This window comes from Haliaeetus albicilla, chromosome 20 (genome assembly GCF_947461875.1).
Source record: "Haliaeetus albicilla chromosome 20, bHalAlb1.1, whole genome shotgun sequence".
In the NCBI taxonomy this organism is placed as follows: Eukaryota; Metazoa; Chordata; class Aves; order Accipitriformes; family Accipitridae; genus Haliaeetus; species Haliaeetus albicilla.
This window is the reverse complement of record NC_091502.1, coordinates 24,744,024-24,765,836: the sequence shown is the minus strand read 5'-3', so window position 1 is coordinate 24,765,836 and position 21,813 is coordinate 24,744,024. Positions and strand designations below refer to the sequence as shown.

Sequence of the window (21,813 nt, the reverse complement as noted above, 5' to 3'; positions counted from 1 at the left end):
TGTCTTCCAGAAAGAGAGCACAGCTTTCGTTCTGGCTAGTACTTCGACCTGCACAGTAGCTTAGGGAATGCGGAAGGATGTTCAGACTCTCCAAAGGACCAGCTCTACAAGTTATTGAAGGGGAAGCTCAGTTTCCTGCTGCAGTGTCCAAGAAGCTCTGGATTGCTGCTCTGTACCATGCAGCAGCAGTGACTTGTGTGTTGCTTTGCCATCACATACGTGCACCTAAACAGGACCAAACCAAGTGAATCTGAATTAGTTCATTTGGGAGCTGTCAAGGCAGCATGTGGTACTAAACAGCCATAACTATGCTGAGTTACTAAGTGTTTCAGTGTTATTGTGGGGACCGTCCTTCCTTTTTCTCTCTGCTCGGATTTCTTTTCCAGAAATCCAAGAACATGTAAAAGTGTTTTCTTTGTTGTAAATTGCAAATACAGTTTCCAACTTCAAGTACTTAGGCTAGCTATCTTTTGATAGCTGGTTGGTATATTAATAGATAAGCAGTGGTTGCCAAGAATCCAAAAGCTCTCAGTGCAGTTCCCAATTTGTACACTAGTATTTGAGGCTGGTAAATTGACTTTATTAACCAAGGATGGGCAGAAGGCCAGGAGCAGAGGAAACAGGGACGTGGAAATAATAGGCTGTTGCTGCTTTCTGTACTAGAAGGGTAGATGAAGAACCAGGTTTGTATGCTCCCCGCGGTGTGGAGTACCAGCCTTGCCTCCAAATTGCGTAAGAAGTGAATCTATATGATTTGCGTAACTGCCTCCACATCAAAAATGCTGTCAAACACTGAGCCCTGAAATGCTCACTTCCCCTTTGTGAATTAGAAGGATGTTCTTCATATTTAGCCTTCTTATCAGGTAATCCACTGTGTATTGGTAAGACTTTGGGGTTTTCCCCATTGCAAAGATGCAGGCTTCAAAGCTGAAATACATGCAGCTTTATTTGCATCTTAAAGAGCAAAGAGGGAACTGTCTAGTGATAACAAAAGATGATGAGATTTTGCTGTTTCCTTTTCAATTGTAGTGCAAGGGTGTTCTCTGGCTTACAATTTAAAGGCTGTGAGGCAAAACAGCACACAACTTGCTTGGGTTTTCATCTGTCACTTAAGTGATGTGTTAGTTAAAGAACAACAACAGAGGGATTTAAAGGAATTGAAAAATTTGAGTCAACTTGAATAAGGTAGATTTTTTTTTTTTTTTTTTCCAATGCTTTACCCTTCTTTGGGTGGACGGATAATACCTAACAAATTTTTGGCATGATGAAAATAGTAAATCTGTGGGTGGTAAAGAAGTAAAAGTAAGCACTGCTCCCTGAAGTATGAACTAAGTTGTGTGGCTCAGTTTATAGGCCTCTAGCAAGAAACAGCTGTAGCGAGACGTGCAGCTACAGTCTCTGCATATCACAGCAACACCTCCTCGATGCTTGCCTTCGGTGTGAAGAGGAGGATTGGAGCATGCAGAGCAGAACAGTTTGTTGTGCCAGTCTTTCACAGGCTTTTAAACACGAATGTGTTTTACTGCTGACAACCTGTTTGTGTGGGGGAGCGGAAAAGGCAAGAAATTGAAGTGTCAACTGTGGGCATATTTTTCTTCAGTCACTGCAAGGTTCTTTTTATTTTTTCCTTCCTCCCTCCATTAAGACTGTCCTCTTCTGCAAGCCATTAAGCAACTCACTAGGAGATATCAAGCCAGAGGCTCTACAAAGAAAGCTTTTGCTCTTCCATGCTTTTAGCAGCTGCTGCAAAAATCAGCATTTTTAGCCTGTGTTTTACCTGGTCTTTGGGCTGCCTATAAGACATGTTTCTCTAGGCATACTCTGACACTAACTCCTTGTACAAAGAACCCAAGAGCAAATCGGATAAAAGCAGGAAGGTGGTCGCACCCCTAATGGGTAGGTTTTTCCTGTGTCTCTCTTGCAGAAGAGCATTTTAGCAATGGAAATTATAGGAGGAAGGAGATAAGCAAGGAAAGGGCATCAAACTGATTTGGGTTCCAGAGGAGCCTTTCTAGGAGTTTATTCCTCTGTGCCATCCCTCTCTTAGAATAAATTACTGGATTTGATTAGGAAAATGCAACAGGCTGTTTTAAATGAGACTGATGAAGTAAAATGGCGTTTAACTTTTAAATTTACTCTGTTATCTGGTGGGGTCTTTTTAGGCAAAACGTCAGTGATGATTAATTGTACTAGCATTCAGCACCTGGCACACCTGAGCAGTGCCCTTTCTACCTTTAGCTTGGGACTGATAAACACTTGATACTCAGGCTGTGTCTAGCAGGTTTTGTTGTTTGGGTTTTTTTTCCCCAATTTATGTGCTGTAGCCCAGCAAGGGGACTGGAATTAGCTTAACAGCTTTGTATAAAGTACAAGCCAGAACCAATTAGCCTTTCAAATAGTTTTGCTTTGTTTAGCTCTACAGAGCAGAACACACAGTAGTAGTAGTTCAGTTACTGAAGTTATTTGATCTCACTCTGAATGCAAATAAAGAGCTGCTGTGCTGAATGACTTTGCATAGTCAATATTGGAGCTTACTTTTACCTGTTGTCAAACATAAGGGCCCTGTTGTCTGTCTTGTTCTGTATATATGCACTGATAATACAGTGTGTGCTACTAACCTCATCCTTAAAGCTAAAAGGAGTTTGAAACTTTGGCTTTATGGACTTTTGAAGGGTAGGTTTCACTTTGTGTTACTACAGCAATCTGTTTTATGTCTGACGACTAGACTCATGCATATGCTTGCAGGACAGCAATAGCTGAATGTCCCAGTTACAGCAGAGTAAGAGGTAGTCCTTGCCTTGAAGACAATGTAGTCTAAAAGAAGGAAAGGTATGAGGAGGTCAGTAGAACATGGTAAGGACACTGGTTTGTAAACACACCTCTGTGAGGTTTACAAATAGGCAGCAAAGGTTTATCATTTGTCCGTTTCATGTAAAACAAGGCAGTTAGATAGGCGTTAACTAAAAGCAAAATGAGAAAGGGAAGTCAGTGAACAAGGAAGTGAAAAATAGTGAGAGGCTTGTGGGCCACTGGAGAGAGGCAAAGAGCAAGGCACAACTGCTTGGAACAAACTGCCTTTTGGCAGGAGGAAAACGATGTTCAGAATAAAAAGCATGGAGAGTAATTTAATGTCTGAAACCTGTGTCTGAAAGTCCGCCCTGCTGCAGTGGCTTCTGCATCACTTTTCAGGCATGACTGACCACATTTCTTCTCTTTAGTCTGTACCTCTTGGAGATGGTGTTATGTGGATCCTAAGCTTGTGAATAAAAAAAGGGAGAGTGATTTAAAGATCACGAGGCAGAAAATAAATGATTACTTTGACTTTTATATAAGTCAGGCGATTACATTCAAATTCATCAAGCCTACAGTGAGCCAGATTTTGCTCATGGATCTTTTCAGAGCGTGCAGCCTTCCCACTGTATAATTAGATTGAATCCCAGCAATCTGTAATAGTTGGTTTTAAATGCTTCCTGGAAAGTTTCTTCCATATTGGTGCCCAGTGTGGGCATAGTGCATAGTCTATTCAGGTGTTTGCTTTCAGGAAAAAATATTAATCAAATATCAGTGAAGGAAGCATAGCTTTCAAAAATGGTTTTAGCTGATGCTTATGCAATCCTGGGCTAAAATGCACAAATACAGAAGAGATGATAGGAGTTAGTTACCGTTTTGATTTCAGGATGCTTACTGAGTGCCATCTAGTGTTTGCTTTCTAATTCAAAAAAGTGAAACTGATTTTACACAACTGGCTTTTCCTGTACTCGCATAAAGGGCATGGTTTATAATCATACTTTTATTTGAAACTTTTATGGAAGGCTTTCTGGAGAGGAAGTTAAAGGGGATACTATTTTCCTGAGACTAAGGAATAAAAATCAACCGAGGCTTCAAAAATTTTTTACTTCTGTAGTGTTTTATAAAGTCTCTTGAATTCAGCTGATTTTATCTCTGTTTTTATTTCCAGATCATGTATGGAACACTAGTTTCCATTATAGTTCTACGATCTGTTTATATAGTATTATGGTAAGTAACTGTTCAGTTCAGCTTTATAAAATATAACTTAGCAATTTCATCTTTTTTTTAACATGAGAAATTAACATTTAACATGAGAAATTGGCAATGGCAAAATTTCTTTAACAAGGTACATAATGCTAGCTTATATGCTCTGCTTGTTTGAAAAGGAATGGCTCATCTCCTTGCATTTTTTTGACGGGGATAACATTAAACAAAACTGATATCTCTACACTTACGATCAGTGTTCACTGCCAGGCGTTCTGCTAGAGGCTTCAGCTGTTAGCCTGGGACTTCAAGGGGAGTGGAGTCTCTGTTCTTCATATTGCTGGGTAACATGTGAAATCTATTGCCAGTGTCCAAACTCTAAGGATGATACTTTGAGAAGGGTTAGAGTAAGACTGCAGAGCTGAACCATCGGTTAATATTTTCCTTTCCTTTTCCCTGCTCAAGTATCTAAAATTCAAATGTAAAAGATAATGACACAAAAGGTTAAATGATAGTTTTCTGTACAGTTTTGACTGGATAAGGTTAGGGATACGTTATGGAAATTGAAATACAAACTATTTATAACAAACAAAAGGGTATTAGAAATGTTAAGAGACGTTGAGAAGCATTAGAATCATCAGAGCACAGAGTTGCTGGGTAGAAGTGAAGAAAAAGGAATTGAATCAGTGTTGGAGTAAACACATACCTTTAGGTCTCAGGGACTCAGGTGGTTGCCCCTTCCTGGCTCTCCCCTATGTGTGTTGTTTGGGGATTGCCCCTGAAAGTTACTGATTTCTGTCTACTGTCTTCATTCTAAATGTGTTTTTTGTTAATCTTTGTTTTGAGTTACACACACATCTGTTCAGGAACACAAGGAAGAATTTAACAAAAGGTGTGAATTTAAAGTAGATTCATTGAATCACCTTCCAGTTGCAGTTTCAGTTAATTTGGTTTGACTTTTCCCCAAGAAATCCCCACAGACCAAGTGTAAATGTTCATAGACTTTTATTAAGCAAGAAGAACTTAAAACTGATAGCGTGTTGCTTGTGGCTTTAGAAACAAGCATCAGTTTAAAGGCACTTTCCAAACCCATGAACATGGAAATTTTAATCCTGAGCTAGAGATCTTAAGTGATATTACCTTCATTCACTTCCAAGGAAAACTAAGTTGAATCAAGTTCAGGTCATTTTAATTTTGTTCTTATACAAGGATTTAGCACAGTTCTAGTCACTTAGATTGAATGTCTTTCTGTCTGTGTAGACAAACCCTTAGGCCTGCTGTCTTTGCAGTTCTGCAAATTCCACACGCTTGTGCATTCTCATTATTTCTGAAGCATTTCATTGTCTTCTGTCACTATCAGTAACACTGCCATCCTCCCTCTCAGGGTATCATGCATTGTTTTCCTCCAGCAAAGTCTGTCTCTGAAGTTCCACCTACTTTTTTGCTTCAATTTCAGGAGTTTGGAGTGTATTTTCTTAATTAGCTAGATCACTTCATTGCAACATGGCCCTACAAAGACTTGCTTCACCCTTTGGTTGTATTATGCAAACTGGTTAGAAAGTTAGGACGGGAAGAGAAGTAGGTTTAAACTTCTTTTAAATTTTAACTAAACTACTAATAATTTTAAATTAGTTCTGCTAGAGAAGCTGTGCCAACCTGAAGGTACCCTTTCTTTTCTCTAAAAGTCATCCCCAAGTACGCTTTCAGATTTACTTCCTCTGCATTGCTAAAACATATTCCTACCTTTCCATTGATAGTGCTAGCACTTGTCCAAGCCTGCTTCAACTTACATATTGACCCCAATTTCTGCTTATTTTGTTTCTTACTTCCTTAATACATATTAGCTTCCTATCACCCATATTTCTTAGTGTGGGGCTTGAAGTCGCTCTGAGCTTAGAGTAAAAATCGCAAAGAACAGCATGTTATTCTTTCCAAGCTGCTGCTGCCTCCTATCCTCATCGTCTGTTGCGGTTCCTGCCTGTTTCCCCTACACATTTCATCTCTTTCTTGGGTCTGCTTCCTTCCCAAGATTACAACTTGGCAAATGTTGTTCTCTGTACACAAAGCATGTTCCCCGTTAATAAGTGATGCCAGCCTCTCTCTCATTCCTTCACAAAACACCACCATTTATTCCCTGAACAATTCTAGCTATAATTACCAAATTACCAGCATGTATAACATACCATTTAGTGCTCTTTCATGTCCTGGGCTTGCTTATGTCTCTACAGCACTGAGTTGGGAATATTATAGTGTAGTCTTTGCTGTGTACCACATGGTGCTCCATGCATTTATTAGACTAAACAAATAATAATTTTGCTAGTTTATTTTGGCAGTGCACTTGTGAACATGTACAACTTGTATCTGGTTAGCTTGCCTTGTGGAAGAAGCTCGACTTGTTGTGTTTTGCGCATTTTGGTTGCCAGTGCTCACAGCTCTGAAATGTGTACTGTGTATAACACAGTGGAGAAAAAGTAGCTCAGGAATGTGTTTAACCTAGAATCTAAACTGTGCATTCATAATGTTTAAAAATAACTTGAACGGTATTTCATGGCAGCCTTTTAGGTTTGGAAATGGGTTTGCTTTTGAACTTGTCTTATTAGTGGGAAAGGAGCAAATGCTACCAACTTCGTGTAGGAAGTTTACAATTCCATGGTCTAACCTGAATGCAGATAGTGATGGTAAATTTATTAATGATGCAGTTTCTTGCATCTGATTCTTCAGTGTGTTTCCCGTATCCTAAAGAAGATTTTTTTCTCTCCCAAAATGAAATTGCCATTTTTCCATCCCCAATAGCACTCAACAATAAAATACAACATGAAATTACTGTTTTCTAAAACTATTCATTTGGTTAGTTGTTGGTCATGGTGGTCTATGTTCACAAAAGACTACAGTCATTTTGAAAGACCTTGTTTAAACAAGTCCCCTAGTATAGGGATATCATGTGTTGGAAAAGAGCCTCTTCTTTTGGGAGAGTCCTAATTTGTAGCATGGCTATTTTTTAACTGGAAGATTATACATGGGACTGAAGAATCAGTACCTTTTAGCCAACTTCAGTTTTCCCACTTACTTGCGTTAGGAGAGAGCAGTATTTAGGGGAACAATTAGAAATATAGAAGTAAAACATTTAAAAGATCAGTCTCAGAGAATGAGAATTCAGGAGAGGGGAGGAGGTAAAATATAGTACTTAAATAGATGAGATTTGAAGTTGGTATTTTTCCCTTTGGGAGAAGAAAAATAAAACCCTGTTTATTTGTATGTAATAGTATTTATGTATGTTACAAGCTGCCTTTAAAGCATCTTGAACTAAACTTGCATTATTCCTCTCTCTCTAGGGTATACCCATGGCTTAGGGGTCTAGGCTATACATCTTTAACTGTATTTTTAATGGGATTTTTTCTCTGGAATGTGGACAATATTTTCTGTGATAAATTGAGGTGAGTTCTTTCAATTTGTCTGGATAGCTCTTAATAGTCTTCTAGCATAAAGCTTTGTTTTTAATGCAGTGTATAGTCTTCTAGCATAAAGCTTTGTTTTTAATGCAGTGTATATTCAAGTCCATCTCATGGTATGCATGGTATGCTGCCTACAAAATATTCACGAGGGTTTTACCCAGTTTGCTCATGACTAGATTCAGCACTCAACAGGTTTTTTTAACATTTTTTTTTTTAATCCATGAATAGATTTATTTTTTTAAATAATTGCTATTTCTCTTTAGCTTCAACTTAAATTGAGAGAAAGTAATGTCACTGAAGTAATTTTGAGGATCTGTGGCTTGCTAAAGCCTACTATTCACACTTGATTTCATCTGAATGAGTGTTTTATCCTGCCTTTTTTTTTTTTTTTGCTTCTGCTCTTGCCATTTCCCAGGAAAATATCAAAACCAGTAGTTCTGCAGGTTAAAGAAATATCTCTTTCAATATATCTGTCACAATAAACAACAGCTGTTTGAGCATCTCGGAAGGAACAGTAACTGTGAGTCAATACACTGTGCTTGGCTGTCATCATTAGCCTAAAGTCTTCTAGCTTAGCACTCATAGAGAAGGCCAGGAAAGACTTCCTCTCTGCTTAGTGTATTGCCAAATGGGGTAAAAGAGGCCTCCAGACAAAGCTTGTAGGAGCCCACCATCTCGTTGTATGGCTAGATATCCTGTCCGTGCAAGAAAGAACACCAGTCCAACAGGTTGTTCTCTTAACATGTGTTCCTCTGGAACTGGGCAACTGCATTGTGGCACCTTTCTTTTGCTTAGTTATGATGCTTGTGTTCCACTACAAGCTGGAGAAGATGGAAAGGTTGATGCCAGCATCCAGAAAATCCATTCTTGACTATCTGATATGCTGTTATGCTGCTGAATCTGTGGTGTACACAATTGTCCTAGAAGGTTGCTTTGTCAGGGTCAGATCGTAGTGTGCTGTGAAGATGTTTAGTGTTTTCCATCTGTCCCTTTTGGCTCTGTAGTCCCTGCACTAGGCTAGGTCAATTGAAAGTTAACACCAACAGAGTTTTCTTGAAACTTTTTTTTAAAAATATAGGTGTACTGAATATAATACATGGTGCCTCATCCCTAGAAATGCTTCATACAGATGGGATAGAAAAGTTATTTGCCAACACAAGTGGGTGGGTATACAGTGACTTTGCAAATATTGGCATCAGGGTTGATTTTTGCAGCTGCATCACATCACTGGTGAGATCATAACCCCCAATTCTCCAAGCCTGATGAGCTGCTGCAGGTCCGTGGGGCTTTTGAACTTGTTCCTAGACTCAAAGATTACACCAGCTGCTGAAGCACTTTTTTCCATCCTCATTTTGTAAAGGGAAAAAAAAGTTAGCATACCTCCTGTAATACTTGTTTGGTTATGGTGCTGGAAAAAAATAAATACGCTTGTTTACTAGCTTTAATCGGATGTCTGCAGAGCCTTGAATTTGTCCAGGTGGTATGGAACCTTTGGGGAAAATATATTCCAGCTCCTTGTAATTTTTTATTCTTTAATGATCTAACTTGTGAATCATCCACCTACCTGCTCTTTTTGGTTTTAATGTTCAAAATTGTATTTTGGTTCAGTTTTTGGTTTTCCATATTCATTAAATCTGGAACTTATTTAAAAACAAAACAAAACAAAAAACAACCACCAACCCCCCCCCCCCCCCCCCCCCCCAAATAAAAAAAAAATACTCTATAGCACTCAGCTTCCCTGGTTGGATCCATGCACTTTTGAATTTGAGCTTTGAGATTTCCTGCCATCCAAAGGCTCAGAGGCTGTGCCAGTGTGACAGTCTTTGTGTTCCCCTATGTCATTTCTGGGCTGACTAAATCAAAGCTCTGTGTTCATATTTGTGACTGAGCAGCTCTGGAAACTAAGAGGTAGCTCAGGGATTAGCATTTAGTCAGGAGGACTGAACACTGTAATATCAAGCAGTAAGAAAGAATTATAGAAGCTGCAGATTTTTCTTCCTTAACACCTGTGATCATTGTTTTCCATTTTTTGTTTTGACTGAATGTGAAATGAAAGTCAAAAAAGGAGACAGGCAGATGCAAACATTTGCTCCACCATCAACCAAAATAGGCGTTATCTGCAGAAGCCTAGTGAGCAGGAGAAATCAGGGCAGGGTAGTTCCTTCCCTTTCTCTATGTCCATCCCTTAGCCTCTTCCCAAGAAGCTCACACTCCATAACTGTGCAAAATACAAAGCATGTTGGCGGAGTACTTCAGACCCTCTACTTTCATTGCTTCCTTACTAAACACCCATTTTGCCCGTTTTTTAGAGTTCAACAGAGAAAGGCAAGCTAAGCCTCTGTGGAGCTGGAGAGTAGGTGGTGTGATTGCCAGATGTGAAGTGGTGATGTCTGATGGATCCCATCTCCTCTCTCAGATCTTAAACTCAGCATTTCATCCTGTGGACAGTAGTTCACAGGGTTTTGGGGAGGAGAATGATAGAACTCATTTGGGACTGTGGGGTGCCATAAATATAATTCCCTGAAATTTGAGTCCAGAAGTCACTGATCACTGATTGTATGAAGAAGTGTGTGCTTTCTTCAAATGTGTAAGAAAGCCAGTTTGCTAATATCTTTCTGTACTGGCAGTATAAGGTGTAACTGCTGTTCCTCACCTGCTGAAAGCCTGACTATGTGAAGCCTTACTCGTGAAGCACATGCCTGAGATACGGAAACAGTAATGTGTGATCCAACAGTCAAGCACTACAATTTGAGATAACTTAGCTTGAAAAAAAAAAAAACCCTAAACAGTGCATGATGTTTCTTTCTTACAGAGCACTACGAGAGAAGATGCCTCCTGTTGTGGGAGCTGTAACACAGTTTCATGCATGGTGGCATATTCTCACAGGCCTGGGCTCTTACCTTCATATCCTGCTAAGGTAGGAAATGTTTTCTAAACTGGATGCTCATAAAGCACTTAGGAGTTTTCCCAGGTTCAGATTTACTTGAAGGTGTTGTATTGTCCAGAAAAGCAGGAAAATTACTTCTTACTAAACTGGTGGGAGTTTTTCTTTCCTCTTTGCAACTGGTCTAAAAACTATGTAAAATTAATTTGTATTGTTTAAATAGTCATGGTTCTTCATGAAATTGCAATTCAGAAATGGGAACCTTGTAGCAGTTAAACTGCAAAACTATTTGACAGTATATTAATTTCAAAATGTAAGCTATTAATACCTTTCTGTTCTTGAGCAGCAATCTTGAAGTACTTAAAACATGTTTAATTGTAGAAGTGTAACTAATCTTTTTGATAGGCACTGTCGCTCCTGAAAACTAGCAGGCATCATGCTATAGAGCAGAAGGGTGACGGCTGAAGTTGGAGCAGTGCTGCTCCCAGAAGGGCAGGATATTAGTTTTAGAAGGAGACTTAAATGAGAGCCTAAGTTAGCAAGTCTGCAGCCAGCAGATTTTTGTCTCTGTTTTTTGCTCTATACCACCATCTAGTGGAGCCAGGAGCAAAAATAGAATTTAAGCTAGACTCTGAAGAATTTCTGTAGTTTGTTCGTTACGTAATGAAATAATGTTTTACCACTTAACCATAAGAGAATGTCTGTTTTACAGATACTTTCTATGTAGTTGAGAAAACTTGATTACGTATCAGTTTTTCTACATCTAACATAGATTCTCCTTTTTCGTCAGATGTTAAAATAGCTAGTAAAAGGAAAATGCAAGGAAAAATAAGTACATTTCCAGTAGCTATTCTGAGAGCTTTTTTTTATATCTACATGTACGTAGATATGTACATATACACATGTATATGTGGATGTGTATCTATATGTACTTGTATATGTATGTGTATATATAAAATATGTCATGGTATGTGGAAAACAGCTGCTCCATTTTGGCTGACAGGTTGTCTGCTGCCCTAAACAGCTTGAGATACTCTTTTGATGAAAATTCCTTACAGAAAGCAAGCTGATGCAGAGAGTTTGGAAAGCATAGGCAAGTTTTTTCCAGCATGCTGCACAGAAAAAATAATTTGGGTTTGTGTCCTCTAGCCCTTGGGGAACGTGCAGGTGCCCGATTTCTCTGTCCTACCCCAATGAAGTCCATGCTTTCCCTGCAGTAGTTTCCCTAGTATTTCCTCAGCCACATAGCGGCATCACCTATGTCTGCTTAAAAAAGTGAGGTCATACACAGGAAAACATCTGCTGAAGAGAGAGGGTCTATATGAGCTACAGAATCAAGCTATGATGCTTTCCCCTGCCCCCCCATCCCCCTTAACATCTGCTATATTTTGTGGTACACTGATTTAATTTCATCCTTCCAAAATGACAGGCTCTAGTCTCTGTTTGGTCTTTTCCACAGTGGAGAGAGAATTTACTTCTCTGGGTTTCTTTCTTTCTCCCCACAAAGGTGATAAGGTAGATTAGTTTGCTAATCATAGTCTAGCACAGAGGGATTTACCGTAGGCTAATGTCTCCTACTTTGTGTAAATCTAGGCAGAATGGGTAGCTCTGCAATCAGAGAAACAATTCTTTTCTAGTTGGAAAATATAACTGGTATTAGTACATCATTATTATTTTATATGCTGTCTTACACATGAAATTTTAAGCATGCTTTTCTCCTTTTCCTCAGTTTATACACAAGGACACTTTTCCTGAAACACAGGCCAAAGGTGAAGGTAAGCGAGCAATATTTTGTGTCCATTAATGGGCTGCAGCATTCTGATATCTTGTGCTTTGAACTTGCAGTGGGGCTCACTGATTATGCCTGTTAGGGTACTGTCTTTGATTTCTACTTACATCCCAAGAAGTGCAGTTGAAATGATGGTTAACGGTGTTAACCAAGAGACATAAAGTTCCAGGAAATCTTTCCCCTTTTCCTATTTTTCTTTTAACAGTTTGTTTTTGGAATATGGCCTGTTCTTCTTGTGGAGCCGCCCAAGAAGCTTTGACTGTGAGACCTAGGCAGTCACATGCGATCACCTAGCCTGGCTGAATAAAGTGATTCAACAGTTACTATGGCTGAAGTGTCAAAATTATGGATCAATTCAAGTACCATTGCTATAAAAGGACTTCTCTGTGTTACTAGGTCAGCCAGCCAGAACAGAGCAAAGAGCTGGCACGCTAGGGAAATAATGTTTAGTACAGCTTTATTCTAAGTTGTTAAAACAAAGATTAAGACACAATATTTTTATGTATATATTGTATAGCTGATGATACTGAGCTAATATTTCGTGCTGGTCACAGAAAACTAACCATTTTTGAAGTGGATTGCATACGTTTTTCATTCAGTTGTTGTTCTTTCTGTCATTTAAACTAATGTTAGTAACTGAATGACAAAAACAGGCCATTGATGGCCAAGCTAAGCATTTGTGTGGCCTGAAGTGAACTGAATGCTTAACCTGAACTACTTTAATCTTGCACTTTTATACAATTAATGAAGTATGTAAAGATTGATTTAGGGCTTTATTCTATCTTGCTTTTCCACAGCCTCCTTTGCAATTTATATTTTAAGTGAAACGGTTGGGATACCTGTGCCATTTAGTTGATTTTGTACCAAGCTTCCATTTTCTCTTAGTCCAACTGAGGTACATCGTGGAGGATGTTCCAGGGTGTGACCGGCGGAAGACACTTAAGATGGTGAAGCATTATAGGGGTTCTGGTTTGTGTGTGGAAACTGAATTCCTAATTTGTTTGACCAGTGATCTATCAAGAGACTGCAGGGTGACTGTATAAACACAAGAAACACTTTTTTTATTTTTTATAATTATTATTTACATGTCTCCCTTTTCTATCCATACTTTTTACTCCCCATGTCCCATTCACACTATAGATTGACAAACACCTTAGATGTGTGCTAGTTCAGCTTTGAATTCATCTCTTTCCCTTATTTTACAAGTCTTAAATATTGGTCTGACTTTCAGAAGCATCTTATTATTCAGAAATACTGAAGAAAGAGTAAAGAACAAGATTGATGTTGAGGATACCCCAAAATATAATGGGTAGCACTTTGATTGTTTGCTCTTAATCTGTCCATCACATGGTTAGTCTGTGGAAAGTTGACCACCTTTTTAAAACCAAACTTTGGGGATTAACAGGGGAGACAAACCCTCTGGTTTCTGCAATTTTTATCTACCCAGCTGATGAAAGTTAGTAAGTGAGCATAAAGAAAACTTTGAACTAAGACAGTTTTTCAAAATATACCTCATATTGGAGGCTGTGGTTTTGACTCTTCAGATCTTGGGGCAACTAATGGAGCCTGTCTCTGGGCCTCCTAGCTGCCATGCTATGCAATTTTTGTCTGCTTTTGATGCTCTGAGGGATTTATCCTTCTTGCCGTGAAGGAAAAAAGGGAAAAGCTCAGACTGATTGGAAATCCCATTCTGTATCGATTTAAAATGTGCCCACAGCAGCAAGGCACAGTAACATAGCTATAAAGCTGTCTCCCAGATCACAAAGTCCTGGCTGTTGTACAATCAGCGCTGACTAAAATGGTCTCCTCCCTTTAATGTCTTTTTTCCTGTTTGCAGCTTAGCTGCATCTTCCATGAAATCTGTCCATCAGTAGCACTCCTACAAATTGGCAAATCTCCAAATAAAATCATAGCTTTTGTTATGTGACTGACCCTGGACTCTTGGGATCAAATAGACCCAAACTTTTGGCTAGAAAAAGATACTTAACCTTTTCTGACTTCAGTGAGGTTTAAGCATGTCCTGATAGTAGTGCATTTCAACCTGTAAAACACTATAAAGACTCCTGAATGGTAAATTTAGAACAAATTTGTTGTCAGTAGACTCCAGTTCCATAGACAAGCTCAGTATCTGTGTTGGGATATGAGTGACCTTCAGACTGAAAGAGGTTGGAATAACTATCACAGAGGTAGGAAAATGCTGTCTTGGATCAAATGTCTTCAATTATCCAGAAGGCATATTTTTTGTGAAGAGATTTGAGAACTGTTTTAAAAATGTAGCTTAAAAATAAGTGCCTGCCTATTCACCTCCAGGCTCTTTTAAACATCCTTCTGCACACTGTATCTGATTTTCTTATTTAGTATGTTTACATGTTTTCATAAGTTAGGGAAAGAGTCCCATAATAGGAGCAGCGCAGCAACAAGACATGTCAACAGTCACTTGTGATATCTGCTAGGTATGGTATTATTTTTAAGAAAATGAACAAAACTTTTATTTTAGTGGCCTTAGTTTTGTTACTGGAGGATCTGGGGGCTCTGTTTGGTTTCCCTGTAATTGCAGGAACCAGAGTGTGCTGAAAAGCCACTTTCTTATTGATAAGACATCTCTACAGTGGTATATTTTGAAGACATTTGTTGATCCTCCTACACGTTTTCAACTAGGAAGTGTATGGGTTTTTTCAGATCTTGTTGAATTAAATTGTGAGGATTTTAAGAAAAGGTTGGAAAAGCTCTTGTTTTAATTTTAGCTTTTCATTCACATACCATTTGTCACTGATGTTTTCATCTTTAAAAAAATTGTCTTATTCCTTCATTCCAAATGACCAAAAACATTCTACCACCCTTCCAGTAGCCTTTCTTTCAGGTTATGTTAGACCCTGAAGAATGTAATTTACTTGTGTATCCTTCTAAGCATAAATAATCTAAAATTATGGGTGCTTTGGTTTCACTGCCTTACTGATCTTGTGAGTGATATTGAAAATGGCAAGCCAGTTTTAACTGCATGTCACTGAAATTCAGACTGCTTTTTCTAGTGCCTGGAAAGACATACATCCTTACTCCTGTAATGTGTTAAATGTCTGTTAAATTGTTTTTTATTTATATCACTTGTATGACATGCTGATCTTTTTCTACAAACATTAGAGCAGCATATCCTAAACTTTTCTTGCACTACATCTTATAAGGTGGGTCGTCTTTGATCCTATTTTTTGAGTAGGATTCAGACAGCAGCTACTTTAAAGGGAATTAGGGAAGTAGTAGGTGTTGTTTAATATGAATCCTACAGGACGTATTGGACAGACTTGATAGCTATGAACTCTTATTCTTTAATATCCGTGAAGAACCAGGAAATCTGCCACCTTACGACCATCGGCTTGGCACAGATCCACAGCACGCAGTTCTGCAGACAGTGAGCTGAAAAATTCTTCTTGGAATTAAAAGAAAAACCTCAGAATTACTCTCCCAATACAGATCAACACCATACCTTACGCTGGGAATCTAGATTCTCTGGATACAGCTCAAGACATGCGTTATCCAGAACTGGAGATAAGACATGATAAACAGAAATCTGCCATCAGGATGAAACTCACCTGTGTTTTGAAGGCAGTGCTGTTAGCTAGCAGTATTAGTCATCTCCGGACTTCATTTTAATGCTTTTTCTTTAGCACAAGGACGATGTGCTACGTGCGAGTGTTTAGAAGACTACCCCATAGTCAGAATTGGAATATGCAGTCTTATCACTTGCCGATCTACCTCTGTCATGTATTGTACAATACCTGTGCCCTTAATTATATCTGCCTGAATGTGCAGATGTTAGAGCAGCCTGACTTAGACCATGCAGCCCCTGAGGTTGGCAACAGTATTGTATTGATCTGCGGCTGACTGTTCACTCTCCGTAAACATCCTGACTTGTTCAGTGTCTGACACTTTCAGGTTGTGCTCAGTCTGCTGTTCATCTGCATGCAGAAGTCCGGCTGCTTTAGAAAGAGATACGAGTAGGAGGACTTTAATTCAGACAGGTGAAGTGAAACCTTTTTGGCAGTTAAGTTATATTTAAAGCTAAGATGCAAACAGTGTAACTTGTTTTACGTGGTTTTGGAAGAGATGTGATGGAAAATACTGTTTTATAATTAGTTTTAATTCTCTTTTAATCTAATATTGTGCTGTCTTGTTTGGCTGAAGGGAAATTGTATGATTTGAAATGCAGTTGATTCTTTTGGCTGTAGTGCATTTGCTTCCAACAGCTGGTTTCGAACAGCTGAATGAGTTTTTCAGCTAACCCCTCCATGTGAAACTCTTAGCAACAGAAAATCCTCCCAGTATCACAAGTGTTTCTCTCAGTCACTACCACGTTTTTTAGTCTGCATTCAAGAATTTTGGTAATACCATTCTTTTTTTTTTTTTTTTTTTTTTTTAAACCTGTTTCTCTCTGGATATATTTTTAGCATTTGATAGCAGGTGGTGAAACAATTCAATATAACACTTCTCAGTGGAAGATGAGCTCTAACGAAGCAGCACTGCTGTTTTCTTCAGTAGACCTCAGAATCCAGGAACACACTTTAACTTTGGTGGAACGTGTGCCCCATAATTTAAAATAACATATTCAGGTAAAACAGTTGATTGACTTTAAAGAAACCCCATCTGCACTTTAAGTAGGCGGTGGGAGGCTTTAACTGCAAAGTACTGTTTAACTGTGAGACTTTAGTATGAAGAGGGATAAATGATGAAGTCTTTATTACCCATGAGAAGCAAAAGCCAGAAGGAGATTAAGAAATCTTACATGAAAAGAGAGTAACAAAAGATTAAGCACAGAATCCCGTAGTATTAGGTCAACCACCTTCCTGATAACTGCACTTTAGATACTTACGTAACAAGTTTGAATGTTTTGCTATTTATACATTTAACTTTCCATGCTGACTCTTCACTCTTCACCATAGAAGTGATGTACCCTCTGTTACATTCGGTTCATTGTAGATTATTCAGCTGTTTGTTTATGAGGATGGAACGTGACATGGATTGTTTTGTACATGAATGAACACATTTCTTACCCATCTGGAACATCCTCTGCCAGCTTTGTTTGAGAGTCTGTAATGTAACTACAGAGAATACACTGTATAACTATTAAGACTGGTTTTGGGTTTCTTTGTTCAGTTTCTTGCTTGTGACTGCCTATGGCTGCCAAGTGCCTGATCTCTTTGTCGCAAGTCTTTTCTGAGAGCTGAGGCTGTGTTTTCTCCTGGGGTCCATAAGACAGGGTCCTTGGTAGGTGGGAAGACAGTTTGTTTTTTGTTAAAAATACTCCTACTGCAGGAGTCACAGAACTCTTTTTAGTTGTTTTCCAGAAACGTAGTTATCCAGTGCGTGGCTGCCTCTGCTTGGCTCAAATTCGAGCCTGACTACCCCATGTCCCTGATGCTGTTGCATCTTTTCAGATTTTGAAAGCTCCTTGAGGGATTTATCCCCACAGCTGTTTATTTTAGTGTGTGTAGTTCAGGGACAGGCAGTGTGAGGGCGCAGCAGGCAAGCAAGCACTTTATGCAGAGCCCCATTACTGGAGCTCCCAGCCAGATGCTCCAAACAGGACTGGGGATATGGGGATTCATATGTACAATTTTGGGGCAGGGTTGATGCCTGAACCTCTTTACTTCAGAACTTTCCCTTTTGACTTGTTGAAAGTGTTTAGATTTGATTAAGCATGTAATTGCACATTTAAGAAGAACCAAGTTCAGAATCCAGCTAATGTAAGACCCTAAACCAGTGCCTGCAAATTTTTTTTTGCACATATTTCACACAAGTTGAATCTGCCTAATGTTTAGAGCAGATTGTTGAGATTTTAAAAATGCAAAGATAAAGGGTCTTTTGATTATTTGTCCACAGGAATAGCTGTAAGCACAATCTCAGATTCATCCTTCTTTCCCCAAAGCTCTGGAACATATATATGTTTCTCCAAAGCCAATGTCGAATAGAGTGGGCTTTCACACATGCTCATAGCAAATCATGTACCAAAATGTTTTCTAAATTAAAGCCTTGGCCAGCTGCTGTGGAAGAATTTTGGTTGTGTATGCTGTTGCTCCCTGGATTTTGAAAGAGAGACTTTCAAGCAGCATAAGCAGTAGTTACTCTTAGACTGAACAGGAACTGATTTTTCCTTTTGATCTTCCAAAATGATGTTGACTATTGAACTCATCTTAATGCACTGATGATGTTTACTGTCTTAGCAAATAACATTTGTCCACCTGTAATGGACATGAAATACCCCGCGTGTTACATGACCAAACTTTCTAACATTGACACTATTAGTTCTAACGTGTGTGGGGTTTTTCCTGAAATTCAGTATATTGTTGCAGATAGATAACAACACTGTGACAGGTGAATAGCAGTTGACTTGTAAAACACGGCTGCATTGAGCAATGTTTATTGACAGTTTTGATATACTAAACTGATTCTTCATACCAAACCAGCTGGTAACTAACATTAGGCTTATATGTATGAGCATATCTTGTTTTGCAAAGCACAGTAGTTTTGAAATATTTAATGTATTTCATTTGTTATTCATGCTGCAGTCAAGCACTAATTTCTGTCTTTATAGTTCAAATTATTAAAGAATTCTGTTTTAAATACAGCTTTTCCTAGGTGTTTCTTGGCTTTTGTGTTGCACAGGGCTGGCTGGTTCATCTTGACGCTATTCAGTAGATGGGTGGTTCTACGTCTTGGCTGGTGGGTGCACAAGTAGAGCAGCAGGATTTGTATGACCCGCAGTGATGGGGAAGCTGCCTGCCTGCAGCTATGACAGTCTGAGCGCCCACGGTAGTAGCACAAAGCTTGGTCGTCATGGCTTCTTGCCTGCAGCCATCCAGCAAACAGAAACATTTTAAAATGGAGATGTGATTACGTTCATTTTGAACTCCCGTGCAAGGCTCTGGGGTTCCCCCATCTTTACTGCCGTGTGCTGGGGCTCTTTGAGCACTGGACCTTGCTCGGAGGTGTAGTGCTGACTGCAAATAGTGCAGGATCTTCACACCTACAAAGGCCTTCCCCAGTGCACACCAGTTAGAAGGGAATTCAGGTGCTTGACATGGGTGGGAGAGGGAAAGGCAGGAGTCAGGTGAACATGCCGTCAGCTTGGAGCATGCAGTTTGCACATCCTTTGCCTCACCCTTTTCCATTTCTTTCAGTGAGAGAGGAGGATAATCACTGCAGGGCAGAACCTCTCCAGGCAGAAATCGTGGACCAGCAGGCACTTAGCCAGCAAGTCTCATCATACCCCAGCAGCCAGGGTTGGGTAGTGACCACTAGGTATTTCCCCCACTTCTGGTAGCTCTCCCAGGTCCTACGCAGAGACACCATTTTCTCCTGCTCGTGACTGTTACAGGGACAACATTGAACTAAATATTCGGGGGACAAAACACGGGGCGGGAAACCTCACAGCCAGTGGTGTAAATGTCTGGGGGAACCACCGGCACCTCCTCTCGTTGCTTGCTCGGTGGTGCTGAACACAGAGGCACATCTGAACTCCACAGACAAGCATTGCCTGAATGCTGGGCTGGGTGAAATCCAGCTTTGCATTTTGAGCTTGCGGCTAGCCTAAAACTGAGTAATACTTTGAAATTTCCCTGGGGATAAAAACATTGTGGTTCTGTCAAAGACCTCCTCCCAACAAGAAAATTCAATTTTGAGCTTGACAATTCCCTTTCAAGACTGCCAATTTACTTGCAGCTTTATTAATTTCCCATTCCCTCTTCCCCCCCCCCGCCCCCCATGCTCCCCTGTTTTTTTCTTTATTCAGCCTGCTCAAAGGCTTAAACTGAAGCTATATTTTTGCAACACTTTAAGCCCAGTGGCTCTAACCAGAGACCTGGCTGTGCTCGGTGCTGTACCCACAATGGAGACAGTTGCTGCCAGTTTGGCAGAGGAGCTGGCAATCCAGCCTGGACCTTTGGTGCTACTTGCATGGGGATGGTGGAGATAATGGAGTCACTAATGGAGCTATGATGGATCTGTCTCCTCTGGGGGTCAGTGGGTGACTCGTTTTTGCTGTGAATGTACCCTAAGCAGACCAACTGATCTTGGTTTAGCTCTTACCCAGAGGGACCAAGCATTCAACATGCTTCTGTTGAACATGCTTATGTTATCTCCTAGCCTTATGGAAAACAAGACTTGAACTGGCCGGAGGTGAGATCAGTGATTTGGCACTACCCAGGAGAGCTGTGTGTCCTCAGAGAACATCTTCAAGGCCATCTGCCTGAAGGTGCCTCCCCAAGAAGAAGTCTCTGCCTCCCCAAACAGCCGCTTCTCCAACAGCTAAGACAGGGCAAACTTGGGTTCCTGAAGGGGTAGGTCCAACAGCAGACTGGCATTCAGCAGGGCTTCTCTGATGCGTCCCCATGGGGACAGGACAGACAGACAACTCCACCATGGTTGTGCTGGCTTGGGAGGGAGGATCAACAAAGGCAGGACAAGGACGAATGTCTGGATTCAGCCTCAGTCACCTGAGTGCCCGAGAGGGGATAATGTGGTGAGACCTGGAGCTCAGGGAGGTCCCCTGCACCCTGAGCAGGAACAGAGCTGGGATGATGTTCTCATTCACCTTGTGCATACAAGGGAACCTGTGTTTGCGAACACGGGACTAATGTTGTGTGGAGCACCACGTGTGATGGATAAAACATCCCAACCTACAAGCAGAAGCTGCACAGACTTACTTTAGACCTGCTTCGCAATGAGCATAGTTAATTCGGCATCCTGGCTTCTAAATTCCTTACTGAAGTGAGATACCCAGCTTGGAGCTATCTCACCTTGCTCACATGCAACACCCAAGGGTCTTGGTGCATGACACTTTCCAGCTGCTATGGCAATCCAAATAGCCACTGAAAAACATCCAACCTCATTAATCTCCTTCACTGAGTCTGACTTTGTAATTTGCATGCAAGAGGCACATGCCGACTTAATGAAATTAGCAGTAATTAATGGCACTGACACGCACGTAGAGCCAGCATGGGGATCAGCCGGAGCTTGGTGTGTGGAGCTCTGTGGACCGCGCGCCCACAGCACCCAGCGATGCCTTGAGACATCGAGGGCTCTGACTCAGTGATTTCTCATTGCTGAGATCAGGTAGGTGAATGCTAATGAATAGCAGCTCGCATGATCCCACAGAAATTGAATTAATTGAGTTACTCTGCTGATGTAAACTGATGTCAAACCCCTAATATTTATAGGCTGGCCATGTATCAGAGCTGCAGTGATTTATGTGGATACCTAACCTTAGCACTGCATTTTCCTCATAGCTGGCATGTCAACTCACTGCTGAACAGCGGAATAGAGTAAATTTGTTAAAATATTGCAGTATTGTAGAAGCCTGGGGACAAGTCCAACTACTTCTCCTCAGGTAAGAGAAGAGATGAACAGGACAGCCAAATCCACTCTGCACCCAGGCAAATCTGTCCAGGCACTTGTGAGTCATTACTTAACAGGGTTTTCATTTGGAGTCCTCCAAGGGTTTGGGGGGTTTGGTTTTTGTTTTTTTTCTTCTATTTGTTTTTTTTCTTTAATCTTCTTGTTTTTAACATCTCACCTTGGCTGGAATGAAAACAAGATTAAGTGCTAGTTGCAAGATGAAAACCAGCAACAAACCTGTAAGCAACAGTGTCAAAGCAGAGCTGTTACAGAAGGGGTATTTTTATGCAGGTTATCTGAAAAGCAAACAA

The 21,813-nt window shown here is 40.2% G+C and overlaps 1 protein-coding gene across 1 annotated transcript in view; it reads left to right on the top strand.

Moving 5' to 3' along the window:
* The window catches only part of ACER3 (alkaline ceramidase 3), a 60,446-nt gene extending 41,712 nt beyond the window's left edge, over positions 1-18,734 (top strand). Inside the window, exons 7-11 of the mRNA XM_069808585.1 lie at positions 3,959-4,017; positions 7,326-7,427; positions 10,258-10,362; positions 12,059-12,104; positions 12,324-18,734. Of these exons, the coding sequence (XP_069664686.1) occupies positions 3,959-4,017; positions 7,326-7,427; positions 10,258-10,362; positions 12,059-12,104; positions 12,324-12,377 (366 nt within the window). The 3' untranslated portion in view covers positions 12,378-18,734. The remainder of the gene's footprint in view (positions 1-3,958; positions 4,018-7,325; positions 7,428-10,257; positions 10,363-12,058; positions 12,105-12,323) is intronic.
* Positions 18,735-21,813: the final 3,079 nt, after the last annotated feature.